Source organism: Lepisma saccharinum, chromosome 6 (assembly GCF_977018435.1).
Source record: "Lepisma saccharinum chromosome 6, izLepSacc3.1, whole genome shotgun sequence".
NCBI lineage: Eukaryota > Metazoa > Arthropoda > Insecta > Zygentoma > Lepismatidae > Lepisma > Lepisma saccharinum.
The window spans coordinates 56,211,244-56,234,001 of NC_139234.1; the positions used below are offsets into that span (position 1 = coordinate 56,211,244).

General features: G+C 38.8%; 1 protein-coding gene across 1 annotated transcript; it reads right to left on the reverse strand.

The window, feature by feature from the left end:
- Positions 1-19,202: 19,202 nt before the first annotated feature.
- On the reverse strand, positions 19,203-19,712 carry LOC145989077 (protein CFDP2-like). The gene has a single exon (XM_083124371.1). It carries the CDS (start codon positions 19,710-19,712, stop codon positions 19,203-19,205), a length of 510 nt encoding a protein of 169 aa, XP_082980497.1.
- Between the last annotated feature and the right edge of the window lie 3,046 nt (positions 19,713-22,758).

Sequence of the window (22,758 nt, forward strand, 5' to 3'; positions counted from 1 at the left end):
GTATGTGTGTATGTGTGTTAATATTTTTGGCTTTGGTATTTATATAAAATTTCCTGGGTTTTAAATCTAATCTCTATGCTTATCTTATGACAGGTTGTAAAGCCAATGGCCTACAATTGGAAAAAAAGAATAAATATTCATTCACACTGACCTTCCGCAAATACCTGCACGAACATGCATATCTTGAATGGCAATAACCCAGCACTGAGTATTATGTATTGATTTTTGTATAACAAGCTGGGATAGATATATGCCTGACCCTAAATATGAGTGGATTACAACAAACAAGCTAGATGTAACAAATATCAGGCAAAATATTGTTCAATATATATTTAATATTCATATTAAATCAAACAGGCCTGTAAGTATGAGAAGCACTGTAACAACACATCTGTTCTCCTCAACCACTCTCACAATACTAGCTGATGCAATACTCGGGAATTTCTGTAAGTACTGGCGCTGAGGAGAACATGCAAACCAAAAAATCAATACTATCGTCTCGGGAATTGCATACATTGTCACGGAGCAATTCTAGAGGGTCTCTGCATATTACATTGTTTTAATATTAGATAAACAATTTGAACCTGGTATCCAATTAAACTTAAACCTGAAGTAAATATGTATGGGTATGGGTGAGGGTGGCTTAATTTCTGGTGTAGCCAAAAAAATATCAATTTTTGACAAGTTTATGGACAAAAATCTGGCTGATGCAACTTTTGTAAGTATGGGCAAATCAATCTGAGGCCCCTCATCATTTGTACACTGTAGTTTCAAGGCATTTTTACAAAAATCTTGGATTAGACAGGGTTCCACACTTGGCCGATTGGGGCATATGCCCGATTTGCCATTGTTTTAAGTGTGGACAAATTCAATCTGAGGAGCTCATCATTTGTTGTCCTGGTTATATCATCAATACAACTACTCTAAATAATAATCATTATTATGATTATAAGTGCGCCAAATCCTTTTACCTATTACTTTTGACGGTAATGAAGCTGGACACTGAATGAGTTCCTCTTATGGAAGATTAGTGGCCCACACAGATATCATGATCTCATCCCACGTAAAACCTTGGATATAGTCTCAATTACTAATTGCCGTAGTCAGGTATTGGCTTACCGGCCAGGGCCCCTCCCGAAATTATGCCTAAGTACACTTCTCTACGTGCAGAAAGAAGAGTGTTATTTAAAGGATGTTTCACACCGAAGCGACACTCGACGAACCAAACAACAGCAACGTTTCACACGGCAGCAGCATGACGAACCGCACAAATATGCTTATGTTTGGTGATGTCGCGTGTTACTCGTTGCTTCGCTGTGAAATCTCACTTCTAGATTTTGAAGTTCTGAAAAAAAAAATGTCATTAACCTTTATTGGTTGGCTAATGTTTTTCTACATGAAATGTAGCTGTAACTACACGTATCGTATGCCTTATATGTAGAAACCTTAATTTACACAATAGTGATAACGCCGAAATATGTTTTGTCCAAAATTGCTTGGATTGCTTGGTAGAGATTTAATTGTATGTATCAACTTGGAGACAATGTGGTAGTTGGGGAATGTTTATGCATTGGGTGCCAAAACTAGGCGATGAAGGGGGAGGATAGTTTACTTTGTCTTGGTAAACAAGGCTTAGCATTAAGAGGCCATAGTGCGGGGGCAAAAAAGTGGCAAAAAGTTTGTGGCAACTGCCCTCATGCCCCCACAATCCCCGCCACTGCTCATGCAAATATTCCTGGCTTGGGGGATGCTTTATGAAAATTTTATTAACTCTGGGGTATAGCATCCCTCTGCGATCCTCCTACTTCGGGCACTCTTTTGAATGCCTATGAAGATGCGAAACAATTTAACAGTTAGGATTTTACATGATTCACCGGCGGCTCCAGGGGGGGGGGGTACGATGGTACGGCCGTACCCTCTGTTGTTTCACAGACGCAAGGCGACATGAAGGCAGAACATAGCCGTAGAGTGTAAGGCGGATGTAATATTTTGGAAAGGAGGACAGAAATCAATGATCGATCATAAGTTAACTTTCGTCTTTTGGAACACATATTGAAAAAATATTGTATGTAATACCTCGTATCATGTACTATGTTTTATTAGCTATAACAAATACAAAATACATTAACAATATAGACGCATTTATTACATTATTTAATTATTAAATATTAATAATTAAATGTTAATAGTTTCGTTAGAAGCATATAGATATATGCCTGTATAATGATTTGTTGTTTTAAGTCCACTTTAAGCACAGTAAGGTTAATATGCCTGTATAATATGGGATCCTTTCTGCTAGTGCTGTATATTCCAAAAAGTTCTTACGTTAATTATACAGTATTTTTAAACTTATAACAAAATCGTCATACAGATACTACATATAAAATTATTAGGAAAAATTTAGTAAAATGCAGTGGCGCAACCACACGGGGCAGGGGGGCATTGCTCCCCGCCCCCCAAACTTGGACGGAAATGAGTTCTAGGAGGGGCAAGGGGGCAAACATTGACGACCAAGTGTACCTGCAGGGGGCAATTACCGCCCACAACTTCAAATTTTATGCAAATATAAATACTTTTCGTAAAATTTTCTTGCTCGCTTCGCTCGCTATGCCTCCTTTGCTTAGTCGTATCAACACGGAACGATCTAAATGGAAATAAGTTGTAAAATTGATTGATTTGTTTACGCACAGAAAGGCTAATCGGGACTGGACCTACAGTTTAAAGTGGGATCCGAACCACTGTGCCATGTGCCTCGACCGGGTATCGAACTCGGGACCCTTTGATCACAAGGCCACGATGTTACCACTACACCATCGGGGAGGCACAAAAGTTGTAAAAGAGAGAATGCATTAGCCTCCCGTGAAATTATTTGCGCCCTATTTAATCAATATTGATTTCAGCCTGCAAAAAAATTGTTCCAAAAATTTTCTTCCTCGCCTCGCTCGCAATTTTTAGTTCTTCTCTGTAATGCATTGTGAATTACGAGACAGAGAAATAGCACTTGTCTTAATTGATTTTGTTTTAAATGCATTAATAGTTGTTTTCAGGAAATAGACCGTGCACATTTGAGAGACAATTTATGTAATTTTTGCTGTTGGTTTATTGTGAAATGGATGAATTGGTTGTGTAGTGTATTTAAATAGTACATGTTGTATATAATATGTATTAAAGAAACCTTGAATACGTACACAATTTAGTGTCCACGTCGCTCCATGTTGCATATGTGTGAAACATATATCGTGCATGAAAGTTATACATGTTAATGTAAAAAAGAATATTATTTGGAATGCATTTATCAAGCATGTTCTGTCTTTCAAAAATAGTTTGCATGCTTGTTTTCCATTATTAATGTGAAGTTTAATGTGTTGAAATAATAATTCAAATCGTTTGTTCGAACACAAATGCTATAGAACCAACTTCAACTTCTGCATAATTTACGAGTAATAACGTCTTTGATACTACTACTACTAATAATAATAATGTTGGTCCCGGGTTCGAATTCCGGCTTGGGCTGGATTTTTGTGAGTGTTCATTCATCAATTTAATCATATCATCACTCATTAGCCAAAAGTGGCACAAAGGCGAAGCAAATCAATAATAACAATAACAATAATGTTATAATAATAACATTATTATTAGCATTCTTATTATTATTATTATTACCTATTATTATTATTGGCACGTTTATCCTGGCACTGCCATCCCCCCCAGACAAAAATTCGTGGTTGCGCCTCTGGTATAATACATACTAAAGTACTAGTACTAGAGCAAATTTTATTGTACAAAATTATCAATGGATCAACGGAAAAGCAGGACATTTTCAATTTATTGAAATTCAATGTGAACAAAAATAGGTTTCCTTTTGCACTTGCTTCGCTTTTGCAGTAAATTGTACATTAGTCACGTCAACTGGTAAAGGTATTTTAATATATAAAAGACGGTGTGAAACTGTGTAATCGATTTTCATTCTGTATAACTACGGGGGGGGGGGGGGCTCTCTTGCTTATCGTACCCCTTGTTCACGAACCATGAAGCCGTCAGTGACATGATTTTTATTGATTTTTGCGAATTTTACATGTTACGCATATTATGTGAAAATCACCACAAGAATCATAAATTTTCTGTTCTTTGAGTTCAATGTGTTCGTTAAGATCCTGGCAAAAGTAATATGTATGAATACAGTAATCACAATTGATATTGTGTGTGCCTCCCCGATGGCGCAGTGGCAGCGTCGCTGCCTTGTAATCACGGGGTCCCGGGTTGGATACCCGGTGGAGGCACATAATGGTTCGGAACCCACTTTAACCTGTAGGTCCAGTCCCGATTAGCCTTACTGTGCATAAAGTGGACTTAAAAACACCAAATCAACCAACCAACAATTGATATTGTATATTTAGAGAGAGCTGTTATTAGTTGTTATTTCGGCACAATTTTCCAACACATTTTTCTCTTTTTATCGAAATCTGGGCTCCAAATGGAAGGGTTAAAGTTACAGTGGTGTAAGTCACTTTTTTAAAAGAAATGACTTACACACAGAAACCAGATCTAGATAAGTCAATCTGTTAACAAAACACGTGAAGGAAGTCAGAGCTTCATTCAACTGGCAACAGATGGCAGTGGAAGTTCTAGTGATAAAGGAAACAGCTGTTGTGTTGATCAGCACAGTGGTGTAAGTCAGACTTACACCACTGTGTTTGTAAACGCTTCCCGAGTGCCGAATGACTGCACACTTCTGCGTGGGACTGCTATACAAAACAATGAATTCTGAAGAAAGTATTCAAGATCCATTAGACGATATTTAGACCAGTGATGAATGGAAGCCTGAGTCGGTAGAGAGTTCGCCAGAAAAAAGAAGATAACTTTCCTCCATACCAATGTTTGGCAGATAAACGTGTGTTATAAAAAAAATAGTATTGAAAAGGTAAGTAGTTAAAAGTTTGTATACATAGTAAGTGTGGTAAGGTAGTATGTGTATAAACAACATAGTTGTTTATTGTTTCAGAAGAAGATGATAATGCAATGATTATCGTTGATCCTAAGTTTATTGTAAGTGGCAACTCTTACCTTCCAAACGACACAGATTTTGGATTGATTGAATTATACGCAAAGAATATACTGATTTATACTCCTGATGACTAGTACAGTATTATTCTGAAATGCAGAAGAAAAAGTAGATACATGTTGACCAAAATGGGACGTGACGACTTCAAATCTGTTGCTAACTTGGAACACTGTATTACACGTAGGATGCAAAACGAGAACAATTGCCCCGTTAACAGGTTGAAGATCCAATGGATTAGGATTTTGAAAGATCGTCCTTACACTCTTCTGTATAAAGAAACACTGAATGCAGACATGCTTTTTCTGTGATTAATCTACGACCAGCAAGGACTGGTAGACCATCATGGGTAGCGAAAGTTCATCAAGATTTGCTGTATTCACGAGGAAGACCGGTTACAGAAGCGAAGAAGGACATGGTAGACCTTCTGGAACACATTCCACCAGTGAAACATGATTTTTTTTCTTTCCCTTCGAACGACTCTTGAATGTGAGGAGACACCCACCACCTGACGATCTTGGTCCTCTGGAAATTGTGAAACTGTGGATCCAGAGCCAGAAGAAAATTTTGAATGAATATTTATTCAGTCTTTGATTTTTTCCATTTGTAACAACAATTACTTATTTTTAATAAAAATAAATTCTTTGTTTGAGGTTCTCAAGTTCATTTTATATCCATTTTGTTGACAAATACACTGGTGTAAGTCATACACAGTGGTGTAAGTCATACACAGTGGTGTAAGTCATTTTCGTCAGCAGTAACATTGCAGCCATTGCACGAATTCCATTCAATTCAAGTCTCTGTGTTAAATTTGGATCCAGGTGACACCCCTAAAATGATAAAATTACAACTTCCCGAATTTATTACAGTACCTTTTGCGTTTTGTTATTTTCTGGAAAACAAAGATAATATGACTTACACCACTGTAACTTTAACCCGCCCAAATCCTGCCTACATACCTGATAAAGTAGACTTAAGAAGAAATTTCCCAAAGTTATTTCCCGTCATATTGAGAATTGTAGTTCTGCTGCTTTGAAATTTTCCATTCACTTTTTTGGAGTCTTCTTTTTCCCTTAGGTACTCTTTTTGTTTGCTTAAGAACAAAGCGTTCAAGTTTTACGCTTGTATTTCTGATTTCCATTGCGCATGCGTAAGGGACTCAGGTTGAAATCCTTTGCAACACCGTGCCTGCTTCTTTCAGTTCATTGTACTGACGTATCCGTGAACATGTGTTAACAAATGCCGGCGAAACTTGCGTGCATTTGGCAAAATTCCACGGCGATTTACGCACAATTTGGGCCCAGCCAGGCAAGCAGGAAAGCTAAAACGCATTCTGAAGGGCTTTGGTAGAGGGGAGTGAATCATTCTCAATGGGACAATGCATAGTCCGTCTACATAAAATAGTGCTATTGTCCGGACGCCCCAAAATATGGCCCAACCACTTCATCAAGCATGTTCAGCTACGAGAAGGTCGTGAGCTTGTTCTCGCTGGCACCTAAAAAACGTTGGAGCTTGACTTGCTGCACCAGATTCACACTCATGATGAAGATAACCCCTCCTTGAGGAAAATTCCTTACTTCTTCTTGACTTCCCCCTCTGTAACTATTTGGTCTTTTCTGTTTTTCTTTTGTTATTATCTTATTTACACCTTTCCATCTTTTTCTTAATTATTGTATTCCTTCTTCGTTCTTTCTCTCTGTGTTGATCATTTCTTTTTCGATGTTTTCCTTCCGGTTTCATTTTCTCCTTTAATAGATCTCTCTCTCTCTCTCTCTCCTCGATGTTCTCACCTTCCTCACCCTCCCTATGACTGGTTCACCAACTACGCACACAATGACTGTTTTCAAGCAAAAAGCATAAACTCGACGTGACTTTTATAGAAACGGTGGCGGTACGAGGAAAGCGAGAAATACATTTTCAGAGCTAATTCTTGCCAATTGAAAATAATATTAATATTAATTTGATAAGATGGCAACACTTTCACGAGATATCGCGATGCTCTTTTCCATTTTCTTTCTTGCGCCTCCTCGATGGTGTAGTGGTAACGTCATTGCCTTGTAATCAAGAGGTCCTGGGTTCGATACCTGGTGTAGGCACATTGCACAGTGGTTCGGATCCAACTTTAAATTGTAGGTCCAGTCCCGCTTAGCCCACCTGTGCATAAAGTGGACTTACTACATCAATTCATTTTTTTTTCTTTTTGCTGATTCGGCGCCCTGGCCGACCGCCCCTTCGCCTCCCTCCCCCGGCTACAGCTGTGTCTACAGACATGGGAAATGATCAGGGAACCATGCAGAAGTGAGTTTATGGGGGCTTTTTACCCTCCATTTCACCTAACTTCCTTTTAAAGAAGTGCTTACAGACATGGAAAAACGGTACAATATGGCAGTGATTACTAAAAAGAAGCCAAACCTCACCTTTACGGAAGTCTTGGGCACGCCACTGTGTTAGGACCGGCCTACGTGGCGAAGTGGTCATCGCATTGCATTGCGAAACCAAAAGTTTCAGGTTCAGAACCTGGTTAAGGAATGGATACTCATTGTGTTCGACCCATCACCAAGTTAATTGATCACTCATTATCATCGTCGCGATTTACCAAGAAGTAGAGAAGCAATATAAAATAATGCAAATAGAAATATGAGGAAAGTACTACAGAAAAAACAGTAAATATTGAAAATCGCGTCACGATATACGTACCGTATATTCGTTGATGTGTGTATTTGAATTGTTGTTTAAAGTACACTTTATGCACAGATAAGCTAATCGGGACTGACCCTACAGTTTAAGGTGGGATTCGAACTATTGTGCAATGTTCTTCCGCTGGTATCGAACCCGGGATCCCTTGATTACAAGGCGACAACGTTGTCACTACGCTGTCTGGGAGGCCTTCACACACGTGTTGTACATCGATTTTTAAACTTCAGGGTGGGCAAGCTACTGACTCAGAGTGGGCAATATCCACCTTGACCCCTCTCTAGCTACGGCTCTGGAGTGGCTCCGTGCCCGAGTTTTGTCACCCTGGTGGAATTCAGGATTGTCTGCAACACAATAGACCCTTGTCCTTCTCTAAGACGCATGAATTGTTGATGCAAGAGTGTTACATCATCGCAAACGCGTGAAGTCGCTTTCGTTCCTGCATTGTGATCCAACTTCTCCCCCCAGCCCTTCCGCAGAATCCCATTTCGCCACGTTTGCTTTCCCGAGACGGGCTTACGAACCTCTCTCCACAGTCACAATTGAAAAAGAGTCCTTTCCCTGTTGCGCGGACCCTTTCCGCTAATCCTAGTAATTAGAAATCAACTCCCCGTTTCTCCGACGCTTGGGCGTAGTGTACGCTTTGCCCGCCAGGTGACGCCAGCGTCGCGCACCAAATTGTCGCAGTAAGTCATGCTTTCAGGCAGGCCCAGCCCAGCTGCTCTACTCCCACTGAGTCACTTGGATTAACTGGCTTACTGTGATGAACACCATTTCTGGGGGATTAACCCCGGCGATCTCTATAGCAACCTCATTACCTACCCATCCCTCCCCTCCCGCTGGCGTAGGGGGCGGAGTCAAACATCACCTCCCCCTCCTCCTACTTAGGGCAAACAAAACTGAAACAAGCATCGAGACAGAAGCGAATTTACTTCTCTCTCTGTTCACTGGAGTTCATCTTTCTGCGATTACAATGCTTCCAACCCTCTTGCTTGAGCCCGCCTTTGCACCAAGGTACCATACAAGGGGGTGAACACAAGAGGGTGTTTCCTGGCGGCAGCTTCTTTGAACTTCTGTGTAGGATCGTAAAAACAGGCGGTGCAAGCTGGTGGCCCCGATCCATTGTTATTCTTTATATTTAACTCGGAAATAACACTCATTTCTATTTTTGTACTACCTAAACTAAAGATGATAATGGTAAAAACGATAAAATATCTCCCGTATATTAACTTGTTTCTCTGAGGAGAGAACGAGAGAAAGCACGGAGGGACCACGCAAACAGCAAGTTTTCGTTCTTGCAAATGGCTTAATTTACTATCGTTGCTTATTTCTTGAATCTTGATTGTTTGATATTGTTAAATACAGTAAAAACTGCATATCCCGGAACCTCTATAAGAAGGAAACCTGTAAATATGAAAAAAAAAAAAAAAAAAGTCCCCAGAACGGACTGATTTTATACCTGAAAATGACCTGCTTAAGCCGGAAACCTCCTTAACACGGAAACGGAACACCATTTAAAGACCAACGAGATGTTTTTATTCTAAGTAAGACGGAAATTTCTTCCTTTATTTTTTCCCTCGCAAGAAAACAATGCAATATTGTAAGTGGAACACGCCTTTGTTGCCACTCGCTTATCGATAATATTGTCGATATGAAAGAATGCGCTACAATACTCATAGCTGTTACGATTCCGTTTCTTTCTTTCTTTCATCTCTTACCCTCTTTCTCCACCTTTCTTTGTCTATTTCTCCTATGTCCTTTCGTCATCTTTCTATTTTTCTTGTTATCTCCCTTCGTTTCTTTCTTTTTCTTCACTTTTATCTCAATCTTTCTTCACCTCTCTTATTCCATCTTTCAATTTTTCTATTTCCCTCTATGCACATCGCGCTACGACGCCAGGGGTCCCGGGTTCGAATCCTGGCATGGACATGGATGTTTGTGAGTGTCCATTTTACTTCGCTTTTTGTGTCACTTTTAGCTAATTTACGAAGATGGGGATGAGTGATGATACGATGAAATTGATGAATGTATCGCATTTTTATTCATGTACGTACATGCATTAGTACTCTACATTATAAGTAATGCGAAAAGTAAATCTGTCTTTCCATTATTTCCTGCAGCGCTCTATACTGTATTTAAAGTCAACCCTGTATAAGAAGAAAAACTGTTAAGACGAAAAATTTTGCTCGGAACCATCATATTCCGGGATAGACAGGTTTTACTGTACATATTTATTAGTTGTTTTGATGTAAGGGAGCTTTCAGACCGAAGCGACACGTGGCGCTTGGAAGCGAACTCTCAGTAATCAAGGCAACTTTTCGAACCGAAGCGTCGTGCCGCCTCGGTCTGTTGCGCATGCATACTCGGTAAATGCTTGCTTATAAACTGAAGGGGTGGCTTGTTGCTGATCACTTCGGTGTGAAACACTACGTGCCGCTTGTAGCCTGTCGCTGTCGCTTCGGTCTGAAAGCTGTCTAAAATGCACACTTTTAAAAATAAAGAATCACCAAGTTTCAGCTCAATCCGATTCTTCGAACGTGCTTCAGAGGGTTGTGAGTAGGGTAACTTGTTAATTTTGTGGCCACCCGGTATGATCAAACCAAACACACCTCGACATTTCATCATTGTACGTATGTACATACAAGTTTCACCATTTTGATAACGATGACTGATTTTTTGGTGTAACAGCTGGTGGACTCTGGTGCCAGCTTTACAAACAGTTTGCCCATATACAGATTGGTAAATAAAGCATCTCATGTGCTCACATACTTTCCACCCTGTAATTGCAGAGATAATGAAAGCTTAACGCATACATCAATCAATGAGTAACGGCTATTTATTATATATTCTCTCGCCGGGCCGGTGACCTTGCGCTTTACGTGGTCGACTTTCGAACTTGCCATCGAAGATCCAGGATTCGAGTCCTGCTGTGGCCATGAGTGTTCTTTGTGAATGTCCATCAATTTCATCAAATAATCACTCACCCTCATCGTCGCGATTAACCAAAATTGCAGAAAAGAGATGCTAAATAACGAAAATACAAATACTTTCTCTAATTTATGATCTGCTTCAGTAAAACTTCATGTTGTCTCCGAGGCGGGCTGGTTAGTACAGCGTGCTAAGACACCAGGAGTCCCACATTTGCATCCAGGCCTCATCATGGTTGTTCTATATGTGTGCCCCTTCGTAAATCAAATAATCACTCATCCTCACCGTCGCGATTAGACAAAAAGAGGCAGAAAAGCGACGCTAAATAGTAAAAATCAAAATCACGTGGTTCAATGAAGAGTACAACAAGGTATCTAACACATTACACAACATATAACGTCATTTTACCTTATTTAATTGTTTGATCCTCGTATATCTCGTTCCTGCTGTTGCAAATCCGATGTCACATTGCGAATCCGTTGAGTATTGTTACGAAGGCGAACGATTTCCCGGTATGCTTTGCTTCCTTTTTAACGCGGAAAGCCGGGAGAACTCAACGGCAATCTCGCCTGCCAAGCGGGTTGCATAGATCAAAGGAGAGCAGCGAAGTTGTGAGCGCTGCTGCAACGAAAAACCCGATTTACGCAAAACTTTCTGCAGCGAGGATTTCGGAGGAGAAACTTTGAGTGAGGAACAGGAGGAAGAAAGAAAAATTTACAAGAGGAACTTCCAAGAAAAGGTGGAAAGTTCCGAAGAGGAAAATCTTTTTGTACGGGGATTTAGCACCGTGTAATGCCCTGGGATAATGTAGCCGCAGAAAGCGGGGGTAAGGTGGCTCCACTAGCGATAAACGCCTTCCGCTCTTAGTGGCTTATTTTCCTGCACGGGATTGACACAATAGACTGTTCGCTTCGCATCCTCTTCCCTGTTTGTTGTGGCACTGAACCGTAAGAAATGATCGAATGAATTTCTGTTTACATACGAGGGGAAATCAGTAAATTGGCCACAAACTGATGTGGTATTGCTGAAAAAAAGAGTGAGTAGTTTCTAAAGGCGTCATTAGGTGGCAGCACAATCCAGTTTGATCATATTCAGTTAGCAGTCGCTAGATATCACGCAAAGGGTATCCCTTATCGCACAACACTAGATCATCCTTGCGTTCTGACGTCAGACGAGGAATGTCTGTTAGGTTTGGTTCTATTAGCATAAATACACTCAAAATTGATTATTTATGGTAAGAGAACTAAATCTAACTAGCCTAACCTAACAACTTAGCCATTTAGCCTAACAATAAAAGCTTTCTCCGATAACGTCAGAACGGAAGGTTGTTCAAGTGTCGTGCGATAAGGGAGACCCGCAGACGAACTCATGGGCAGCTCAGTTTTAAAATGGCGACCGTACTCGGTCGTTTCATTGATTGATTTAGTATATTTTACTTCGCTTTTCTTCCACTTTTGGCTAATCGCGAAGATGAGGATGAGTGATTATATGATGTAGGGTCACTCACAAAGAACACCTAAGCCCATGGCGGGATTCGAACGAGAGGCCCCTTGGAACGTAGCGCGCTGTGCTAACCACTCCGCCAAGGAGGACGGTGCATGATCGTTTGAATTTCCGAAAAGTGTGCGCGCGGTGACGGCGAACGTTTCTCGGATGATGAAGATGTTGATCGTGAGGTGTGATTGTGACTGGAACAGCAGCCCAATGACTTTTACGCAGAAGGTTTTGCGGAACTCATAAAGTGATTGGATAAGTGTATCATTGTTAGTGGAGATTATGTTGAAAAATAAAACCGGTATTTCAAGGTAGCATGTCACTTAGTATTTTTTTCTCCAAATAAACGTTTGTGATCTACTTGCTGACTTACCTATGTAATTTATAGGATCCTATGTGAATCGGGTCACCATACTGAGCGTTACTAGATAAGGTACCGAGACGAGCCTTGGAACAGTCTCGTCCCGACTCGTGAACGAGAAAGCTTATCTTTTTCTCGTCTCGGTGCCGATGGACTGTCTCGATCTCGTTTATAAATAATATATACTATAAAATAAAATAATTATCAAACCAAACACAAAATACAAGGTCTGACTTGATTTTTGTTAGTTGCCGTCGCTTTTCTGCCGCTTTTGGCTAATCGCGAAGAAGAGGATGAGTGATGATATGATGAAATTGATGAAGGGACATTCACAAAGAACACCCATGCCCAGGCCGGGACTCGAACCCGGTACCCCTGACGTCGTAGCGGCCTGTGATAACCATTCCGCCACGGAGGTCAGCAGAGCGTTACTGGAGATGGTACTTTAGTCTCTTGCCCCCCCTCCCGAGATTTAGTAGCTGGCTAGAGGCGTACATAATGTGTTAGTTTTCGAGCCTCCAGCTTTGCTCAACTCTATTATCTCGGGACAATAGAGACGGTATCGGGAGATAGGTGAATCGTTAGAGAAAAGAACGTCGTCTCGTTTCACATATTTTAATAGCACATAAGATATTTGAGTGGGGTTGTAGACCCGGTAAGGCAATTACCACTCACTCACCTCGCTCAGACGTAATTCACGTTATGTCGACTCCAGGTCGATACAGTCCACTTGTGCACACTTATAATCGACGAGAAAAGAAACGATGTCAAAAGAGAACAACGAGAGAGAGAGAGAGAGAGAGAGAGAGAGAGAGAGAGAGAGAGAGAGAGAGACGTTGACGCAATGCTCCTGCCAAGTTGGAGCACACGTATATTACTCTGAGCAAGTGTCTTGCTTACGTCACTCTTGCCCTACCGTCTGCAGTACCGAGACGAGCCTTGGTACAGTCTCGCCTCGTATATGAGAAAGTTCGTCTCGGTAACGAAAGAAGTGTCTAGATCCTGGCTTGAAGTACTAGATACAAATAGCCAAATATGCAGCGATCACTTCTCAATTATTTTATGCGATTGAAATTATTTCATTTCTTCATAAATACCTTGACAGAATACACGAAGACGAAGATATAACTTCCATGGATTTATTTTGTTGAAATAAAACAATGCAAGATCTGATTCACTCTTGACTCTAATCAGGTTTCCATCACATATACCGCTATTTCATAATTTCATTTTCTTGTTAGGGTCTTGGCTTCAATTTTATTTTATTTGAGGGGGTTATCCTCGTATTGTGCGAGTCAAATAGCTTACGTGCCCATAAGTGAAAATGAATCAACATGGAACAGGATCTGTACAAGTAACATCTTACTCATTTCTGTGGGTATTTTCATGCACCAGCGATGCATCATTAGCAGTTTGTGAATGGTGTTACAGAGTCAATGTATTTCTGTCAATTGACACATTTTGTTTTTCCTGTGTAGCCATGTATCGTTTCAATTTTACAGAACTTGGTTTCTTTCTCTGTCTCCTCGTGATAATTCTCTGAGGGAACGGACTCGATTTCATCTCGAATTTAGAGTTGAGAGTCCAGGGTGGAAAAAAATCATGATTTTTTATAAGAAATCATTTTTTTTATTTAAATCGGATTTTTTTAAATTTAAATAGTTTTTTTTAAAGAAAAAAAAGCACGCATAACATTTCTTGCATGGTTTTTGGCATACATATAGGTAGATATATATTCTTATAGAAAGGCTTTTTCTGGTAAATGGTCCTGTAAAATATTTGAACAGTTTGATTAAAGCAAATAAAAAATGTATGTAAATATACATTTTTGTAGGGGAGGGATTAAACTTCATTCCTACCGAACGTTGAAACATTCGCGCAAAAACTGAATTTTCTATTCAAATAAAAAAAAACCGTTAAAATCAGGCATTTTAGCCGAATTTCGAATGGAGAATCAAACTTTTCCCGTGACTCGAATAATTAATTAATTAATTAATTAATTAGTAAATTAATAATTTAAAAGAATGTTTTTTTGTTAGTGGTATTTCTTCTACTATAGTTAATTTACTTGATATTAGTTTAAAGTAAGTTAACAAACATTTATTGTAATATCCACAAAGACAGATTATGTTCTACTTGCAAGTTACCACAAGTCTATTCAGAAATTAGTAATAGTAGTTTGTAATAACAAACATACTACCATAACAGAAACCAAAACCGATTCCAGAAAGTGAGTTTGAGTACTGATTATAATGTAATTCACACTTACAGAGAAACAGAATGGTTGTTAGATTCACCATCTGCTATAGTAAGAATCCAGAGCTAGTTGGAGTAAAATATCCTTCTTATACATATAGTTACTTGGAAATGATAACCAGTAAGTATTAAAATTAGATATAAAACATACGTAAGGACTAATCAAGTTCTATCTCAGTTGTATTTTGTGTTTAAGTGGCAATGCTTTTTGTTGATAGCTGAGTTTAGCTGTGCATAAATTTAGTGTCTTGGACCCAACTCTAAATTGTAGGAACAATGCTGATTAGCCTATTTGAGATTTTGCAAGATCTGTAACAAGGATCGAACCTAGGACCGCTTGCACCAACAAGAATAGCTTTGAACCCTGTATATAACTAAAGAAAACCTCTTATTTTGTTTTGTTTTTTTAAAAAAAGAAATAAAACACGCAAGTCTACTACATACAAGTTTATTGTTCTAAAACTAGCCTACTACAAAATTAATACAGTCAAAGTAATTTTACAAAAGGTTACACATAATTAATGTTTTATACACATACAGAATACATAGCGTTAATACATCGCTTTACAGTTTTATAAGTCAGGTTGTAACGACCCTATTGAAGAAGCACTCAAGCAAGCCATCCATGTCTGACCACCAAGCGCCTTGTGACTAGACAACCCAAACAACATTGTAATTCTGCGGCTTGTATACCAGTCACGGGTATACATTTCTGTAAATTGAGCAGTGATGCCAAAGAGAAATACGAGATGAAGATTGTCGGAAGCAATGTCTCGTGTTCTCGACATGGAATAATACTCGGTCCAAGTTACGTTCCTTTATTTGATGTTGTTTGGTAACGAACCTGACGGACTGGGGTTATATTTTCACTCCTTGCGTTACACTAAGTTCTATATTTTACAGTTATATTAATGCTTTGAACGAAAATAATACCTAGAACAACATCCAACACACGTTCAAACCACTCTTGTCACACACATGCACGTGAAAATGCACACACAAAGCTAAGTTTTAACTTCCAAGTGAATGTCCAAATGATAGTAAACGGAGAAGCATGATGTGCGGAACATGTGATATTTCACAGAAAGAATGCGTCTATTTTTGACACACGTGGTTTCTATTAATAGAGAATGAGACAATTATCAGAAATTAAGATGCATTTGCTTTTTCATGTGCTGAGGAAGGAAACAGACTGATTGGAAAAAAGAAAATGTAGTGCTTTTGATAGTGTGTTGGTTAGCATGCAGAGCTTTCATCAGCGAGGCCTGGGTTCGATCCCCACCATGGGCAAACTTTTTTTTATTATTTTCTTGCAGTGAACAAGTTTATTATATTGTTTCTAGGCATTTTAACGAAAGGATACACATCAAATTTAATATTTTAATCTGCCCTTTCATTCTTCTAATAGGTTCTCTATCACAAGGGATATAGAGATGCTCTATCTTGGCGAAGGATATTTTCTCAATAGTTCCGTAGCTACGATTCTCCAGTCCCATCCACCCACTTATTTATTTACTTTCTTCATATCTACTCACGAAATACCATGAATCTAACGAAAACACACAGATATAGTTAGAACAACAAACACCCCTCGCATCGAAGGTTCCAGGTTTGAGTTCTGGATTTATTGCGAGGGTGGATTATTCCTGTGTGTCTATTTATCATCTTCGTCTAAAGACATTCCTCACTATTCTCGTGATTAACTTAGGGAGAGACCAAAGCTACGCAAATAACAAAAGTACAGAAAACGCAAGACACACCTGGCTACGCATGTTATACCTTGGGAATTAGAAATCTGAAAATAAACTTTCGTTTTGGTGGACTACTTGCAAAATTGTTTCGTGTTGTCTCGTTTGGAGTGTTGGCTAGCGTGTAGGACTAGCTTCCGAGCAACCTGAGTTCGAGCCCACCAGAAGGTAACTTTTTTTTTGTCTAATTTCAACCAACCTTATTTATAAAAATTGAGGTTTCTTTAAAACCTTTTGAATTACATGCCACTTCGTATGTTGGCAATCTGCAAGCAGCAAAGATGAAAAGTAGTACGATTTTTTTATTATTCCCAGAAAATGTCAATGAAACCATTAATAATGGTTTTTGCAATGTGATATTCATATCATATATTGAAATACTAAAAATGGAGAATTTCGCTTAAACCAACTTATAAATGATAATATACTGATGTAAGATGCACGATCAGAAAGCCTGAATGTTGCATTCAAAACTGCAGATAACTAACTAACTAACTAACTAACTAACTCTCAAGCCTTCTTAAACCCGAAGGTTCATGGCTGCAGCAACACAGGCCTTCCATCTGTCCCTATCCTGAGCAAGATCTATATACTCTTTTCCATCCCTACAGATTTCCTTTATGTCCATCTCAACGTAGTCCCTCCATCTTCGTCTTGGCCTTCCTACAGGTCTCTTACTATCAGGTTTCCCAACAAGAATCCTGTAAACGTCTCTTTCCTCTCCCATTCGTGCCACATGGCCTGCCCACCGACGTCTTCTTCATTTAATTATTATAATAATATCTGGACATGAATACAAATTATGTAACCTTCTCCACTCACCTGTCTCCTCATCCCTTTTAGGTCCAATTATTTTCCTAAGGATCTTATTTTCAAATACTCTCAATTTATGTTTCACACCCATATAATACTACAGGCAAAATTACTGTTTTGTATATTTTAACTTTTAGTTTCTTAGATATTAAACGAGAAGACAAAAGTTTATGACGAGAAAAGTAACATGTATTTCCTGAATTAAGCCTACTTTTTATTTCTCTTTAATATCATTTTCACTTGTTAATATTACTCCTAAGTATTTGAATTTGGAAAGTGGTTCAAACGAGTTGTCATCAATAATTAGATTTTGATTATTACCTAACACTTGGTTTCGGCCTGTAAGCATATATTTAGTTTTCTCTTTGTTAACTTCCAAACCTATCTCTTTAACAGTTGTGAAAAATATTTTAGCATTATTCTTAATTGTATTTATATCATCCCCTAATAATTCCTAATTTTGTCTCTTCTTGTTTTCCCTTCTATTTTACGGAGAAATCTCATTTCTGAAGCCTGTATTTTACTCCTATGTTTATTTGTCAATGTGCAGGTTTCACTACCATACAGTAATGTAGGTAAATATATCACACGGATTTTCATAGTTTTGGTCACTAATGGATTATTTAGGAAATTTCTCTTTAGCGCATTGAAGAGTCTCCCTGAGGCTTGGGATCGAGCTATAATTTCACCATCTATTCTGCCATCTTGTTGCACTATAACCCCAAGGTATTTAAAATCTGTAGTCTGTTCTAATGTCGTTCCATTATTCAAAGCAATCTGATGTATATTTGGCTGTCGTGCCATCATCATGGTCTGAGTCTTTTTATCATTTATCTTCATGCCCCTCTTTTTTAACTCTTTTTCCCAAATTCTCACGTTATTTTGTAAATTTCTTTCGGAATCTCCCAATATTAGTATGTCATCGGTGAAGGCACAATGGTTTATATATATTGGTTTTAAAAACCTATACCCCAGCTTGAATTTCTGTACCTTCCCATTGCATGATTTAATAACATCATCCATTAAGGTAATAAAGAGGAGTGGGCTAAGGATACATCCTTGTTTAAGTCCTACTATAGTCTCAAACCCTTGAGACTCTGCATTGCAGGTGCGGACATAGTTTCTACATTTCTTATACAGACTCTGCGTTGCTGTAATTAATTGATTGCTAACATTTCTTTGTTTTATTATTTTCCATATTTCATCCCTCGGAATATTGTCGAAGGCTTTCTCTAGATCTATGAAAGCCATATGTGCCTCTTTTCCATATCTCATCAGTTTTTCACTGATCTGTCTGATGGTAAATATGAGGTCTTGTGTGCTTCTTCCTGGTCGGAATCCGCACTGTGCCTCATCTAGCTGTGGCTCTACCACTTGCCTTATTCTATCTTCTAGTATCCTCGCATATACTTTCCCCGGCACACTCAATAGCGATATCCCACGATGGTTTTTGCAGTCTCTATTGTCTCCTTTTTTGAATATTGGCACAATGACACTACACTCCCATTCAGCTGGTATCTTCTTTGCTTTCCAAATGAGATTAATAATCTTAAGTAGTATGTCTCGACCACTTTTGCCCATGAATTTAAGCATCTCAGGTGCTATCTGGTCATGTCCTGCAGCTTTGCCTAGTTTCATTTTCTTTAGTGCTCTTTTTAGCTCCTCCATAGTTATTTCTTCTTCAGTTTCTCCCTCCTCTTGGTGTTGCTGTTTTTCTTCCTCAGTCTGATCTTTCGCCTTTTCTCCAATTTCCATATTTCCTCCAAGCAATTCTTGGAAATATTCTTTCCACCTCTCCATAATGTCATTTTCACTTCGGAGGAGGTTACCACTTTTGTCTTTTATGAACTTAAGAGGACATTGCTTCTAGCAGCCCTTCCATTCCTTCTATGTTGTTTCCAACTCTACCATTAAAGTCACCTAATACAAAGACAGCTCCCATGGTGTCATCCACTGTCCTCTGCAGCTCTTCGTAAAATCTATCTTTCTCTTCTGCTATACCATCTTCATTTGGTGCATATATAGCAATAAAAGTAGTGTCTTCATTTATGCCACTGTTAAAGGTTAAAGTTACCAAGATTATTCTTTCATTGATGAATTTCCAGCATTTAACATAATGTCTGTAGGCCTCGGAGATTACTATAGCCACTCCTCCTTTTGCTCTCTGTTCTTTGCCTACTCCTGAATGAAACATTAGAAACGTTTCACCACTATTTGGTTCTATTATTTGTTCATATCCATTTCCTTTTTTCTTGGTCTCTGTCACCGCCAATATATTCAACTTTGCTCTCACCATTTCCGTCATTAATTCAAACTCCTTTCCAGCAAGTCCACGTACATTCCAGGTTGCCACTCTCATTATCCTTTTCCCTCTCTTGGTCGTCAACAGTTTAATCAGTCCGGTTTCTCCTCTGTAGTTTCTTTTAATAATTTCATCTCGGACACTCGGGTTATCAGCCCTAGTTCCAAAGCCTTGTGGGAGGGGCTGCCTCCCTTATAGCCCTCGGCCTGCTAGATTTTCTTTAGGGTTTCTTCCCTTAGCCTTTGAGGTTTCTCCCTCTCACTGCAAGGCAGCAGTTTGCCTCGGTCCGGGACTGCTTATTCGGGTTTCCCCTTATTCGCAGCTAACCCCCACATCTGGGGGCCATTCGCTATCCGCCACCTGCGACCCGCCCAGTAGCTGAGGCTCGCCCTGGGAGGAAAAAGCACACAAGTCACAAACTGCGAATATCTGTTGATATCATCTAACAAGGAGAAGCTACGGTTTGGGAAGGGATTTTCTATAGCGGTACGGTACCCTGCAGTTTTTTTAATTATTGAATTAAAGGAATACACCTACTTGTCAGTATCCCCAGTTCTTCATATTTTTCTCAGTTGTCATACATGTCAATTTTCTCTATGTTCTCTTTATTCTCATTGGGACAAACACAAACATCCATGCCCGAAAAGAGTATTGATAATATCGCACGTTAGCCAGCAATTTCCGAGGAAAAGTTTGATACCCGGTTTATACGCGAGTGGTTGGGATCCCACTTTAAACTGTAGGTCCAGTCCGGTATAAGCTTTCTTACTGTGCATAAAGTGGACTTAAAAGAAGAAAAAATCCGAGGAAAAGCGCATGAAGGTTTCGATATTTTCCAACTACTTTAAACTGGCCAGGTAGCCCCATAGTAGCGAATAAGTATCACGTCCCGAAGGTTAAGTGTTCGATTCCCGTTCTACTGCCCAATTTTATTTTAATAACTCGAGTAACAAATGTTTGCATTTTATTTAATAATTTATTGAAATAAAGGTGAATATATTTTTACTTTATTTTTGGGTGGAAATCTCTATTTTAGCGTTTTCAATTTTATTTATGGAAATATTTTTTTAAGATAGTTTTCCACTTTTCTCATCATTTTACAAACATTTACATATTAAATTGTCCACGTGTTTTATTCAAAAAATGTTATACCTGGTGAAAAGTATACATTTCTTTCGAGAAAATGAATCAGGAATAAATATAATTCTATTCGCAAGTAATTATCGTAAAAGTTTGGAAAACAAAATTCAATTCGAAATTCAACAATTCGCAGAGCAAATAAAATAAGAATGTGTGCAATAAATAAAATGAAATAATTAGTTGCATGAGTTAAGAAAAAAATTGGAGGCAATCAAATGGAATCGAACCAAGTACCTCCTACGTGTCAAACTAACACGCTACCACCAGACCACCGGGCCTTCTGACAGACGGACAATATATTCGTCTCGTGAGTAACGCTTGCTAAGTTCCTAAACATTGAAGCGCTTTTTTCTCGGGAGTGACTGACTAATGCAATTGTTGTTGTGTGTCACGGAGATATGTTTACTGCAACATTTGAGCACACAATCGAAACATACAGTAAAAAATGTTTTTTCTGCACTCTCCGATATCCAGAATCCAAACTCACTGCTAGCCAGTTATGCAAAATGTGCCTGGACTACACGCATGCGCTTTATCAGGGATGCGAAGGAACCTCGCAAAGTTACAGAAGGTTCTCTGGGGTACTGTCGATTGGCCGCGGAGTCACGTGGTATCTTCTTATCAGTCGAACATGACCTTGTGCAGCACACTGAAGCGAGCGAAGGTATTTCATGTGATTTGTAAGCTGGAACAGACTACACGCGTCACAATCGACAGAGGTTTGTCCTCAGCTTATTCTTTAGGGACAGGCAAACCACACTAGGCATACAGAGTATAATGTAATATGGGAGGCAATTATTTCTCAGTCTCCTCACACTGACAAATTTATTACCCTTTTTGGAGTTAGTTGGCCATAGAAACGGATCTTATTATTGAAGTCGTATCTCATGTGATGGCTTGGTTCAGTATGCTGATCAGGTTTTCTGACAAAAGCAGGGCAGGTTACCCAAGAACAATCTGCTTCCTTCCTCATCCTGTATAAAGCATACGAGCACATAGCACAAATATGTAAGAGAAATATTTGTTAATTTGGTAACTTGTTTGCAATTGAATTTCTATCATTAACAGCTGCAAAGAAACAAAGGCTTCCTTTTTATAGATCACAATAAATATTTTTTTATTTGATTAGGAAACTAAGAATGACTTAAGTATTCTCATGCAGTACACAAGAAATTATAAACACTCTCTAAAACATACTACTTCTCGTTGCAACACATTATTTCCACAATCAAGACACAAAATTAAAGGGCATGCTCAAGTAAAATTAAGTATATTTCTGTAATTATCAAGTGCTTTACGGGCTCAACGTCAAGTTTGGATTTGTCGGTTATCCAAATATTATTAATTTTGAAAATACTCCTTCAGTTGGTGGAATGTGCCTGAAATTGAATGATATATTAAATCGTGAACGTATTTTGTTTCTTTAATTAAAACTTTTAGTTTACAAATTAGTTCATCAAACCAACCTGTGTTCTTCTCCCTTGTTTATTTATAGTAACATCTAAAATCCCATTGAAGCATAGAAAAACTTTTCGCTGTTCATAAGTCAGTCATTGTTCTCTGCAGTTTTCAATGCAACATTCAGGCTTTCTGATCGTGCATCTTACGCTTCACATCAGTGGTATTTATAAGTTGGTTTAAGAGAAATTCTCCATTTTTAAACTTTCAATATATGATATCAATATCACATTGTAAAAACAGTATTAATGGTTTCAATGTCATTTGCTGGGAAAGAAAATAGTATTACTTTGGATTCGAACATGCAAACGCAAGTATCAAAGTATTTATTTTAGACAGCACTCACGATTTTGAAACGTGGAAAGGTTTAACGGAGAACTTAAAATTTGGTGTGTTGACATAATGTAGCTACTGCCATATTAGCACTGACAACTAGGAAGCGATCTCAATTATAACGTGGCTGCATGCTTTTCGCTAATAAATAACTGTGTCTTTTCAACGTATA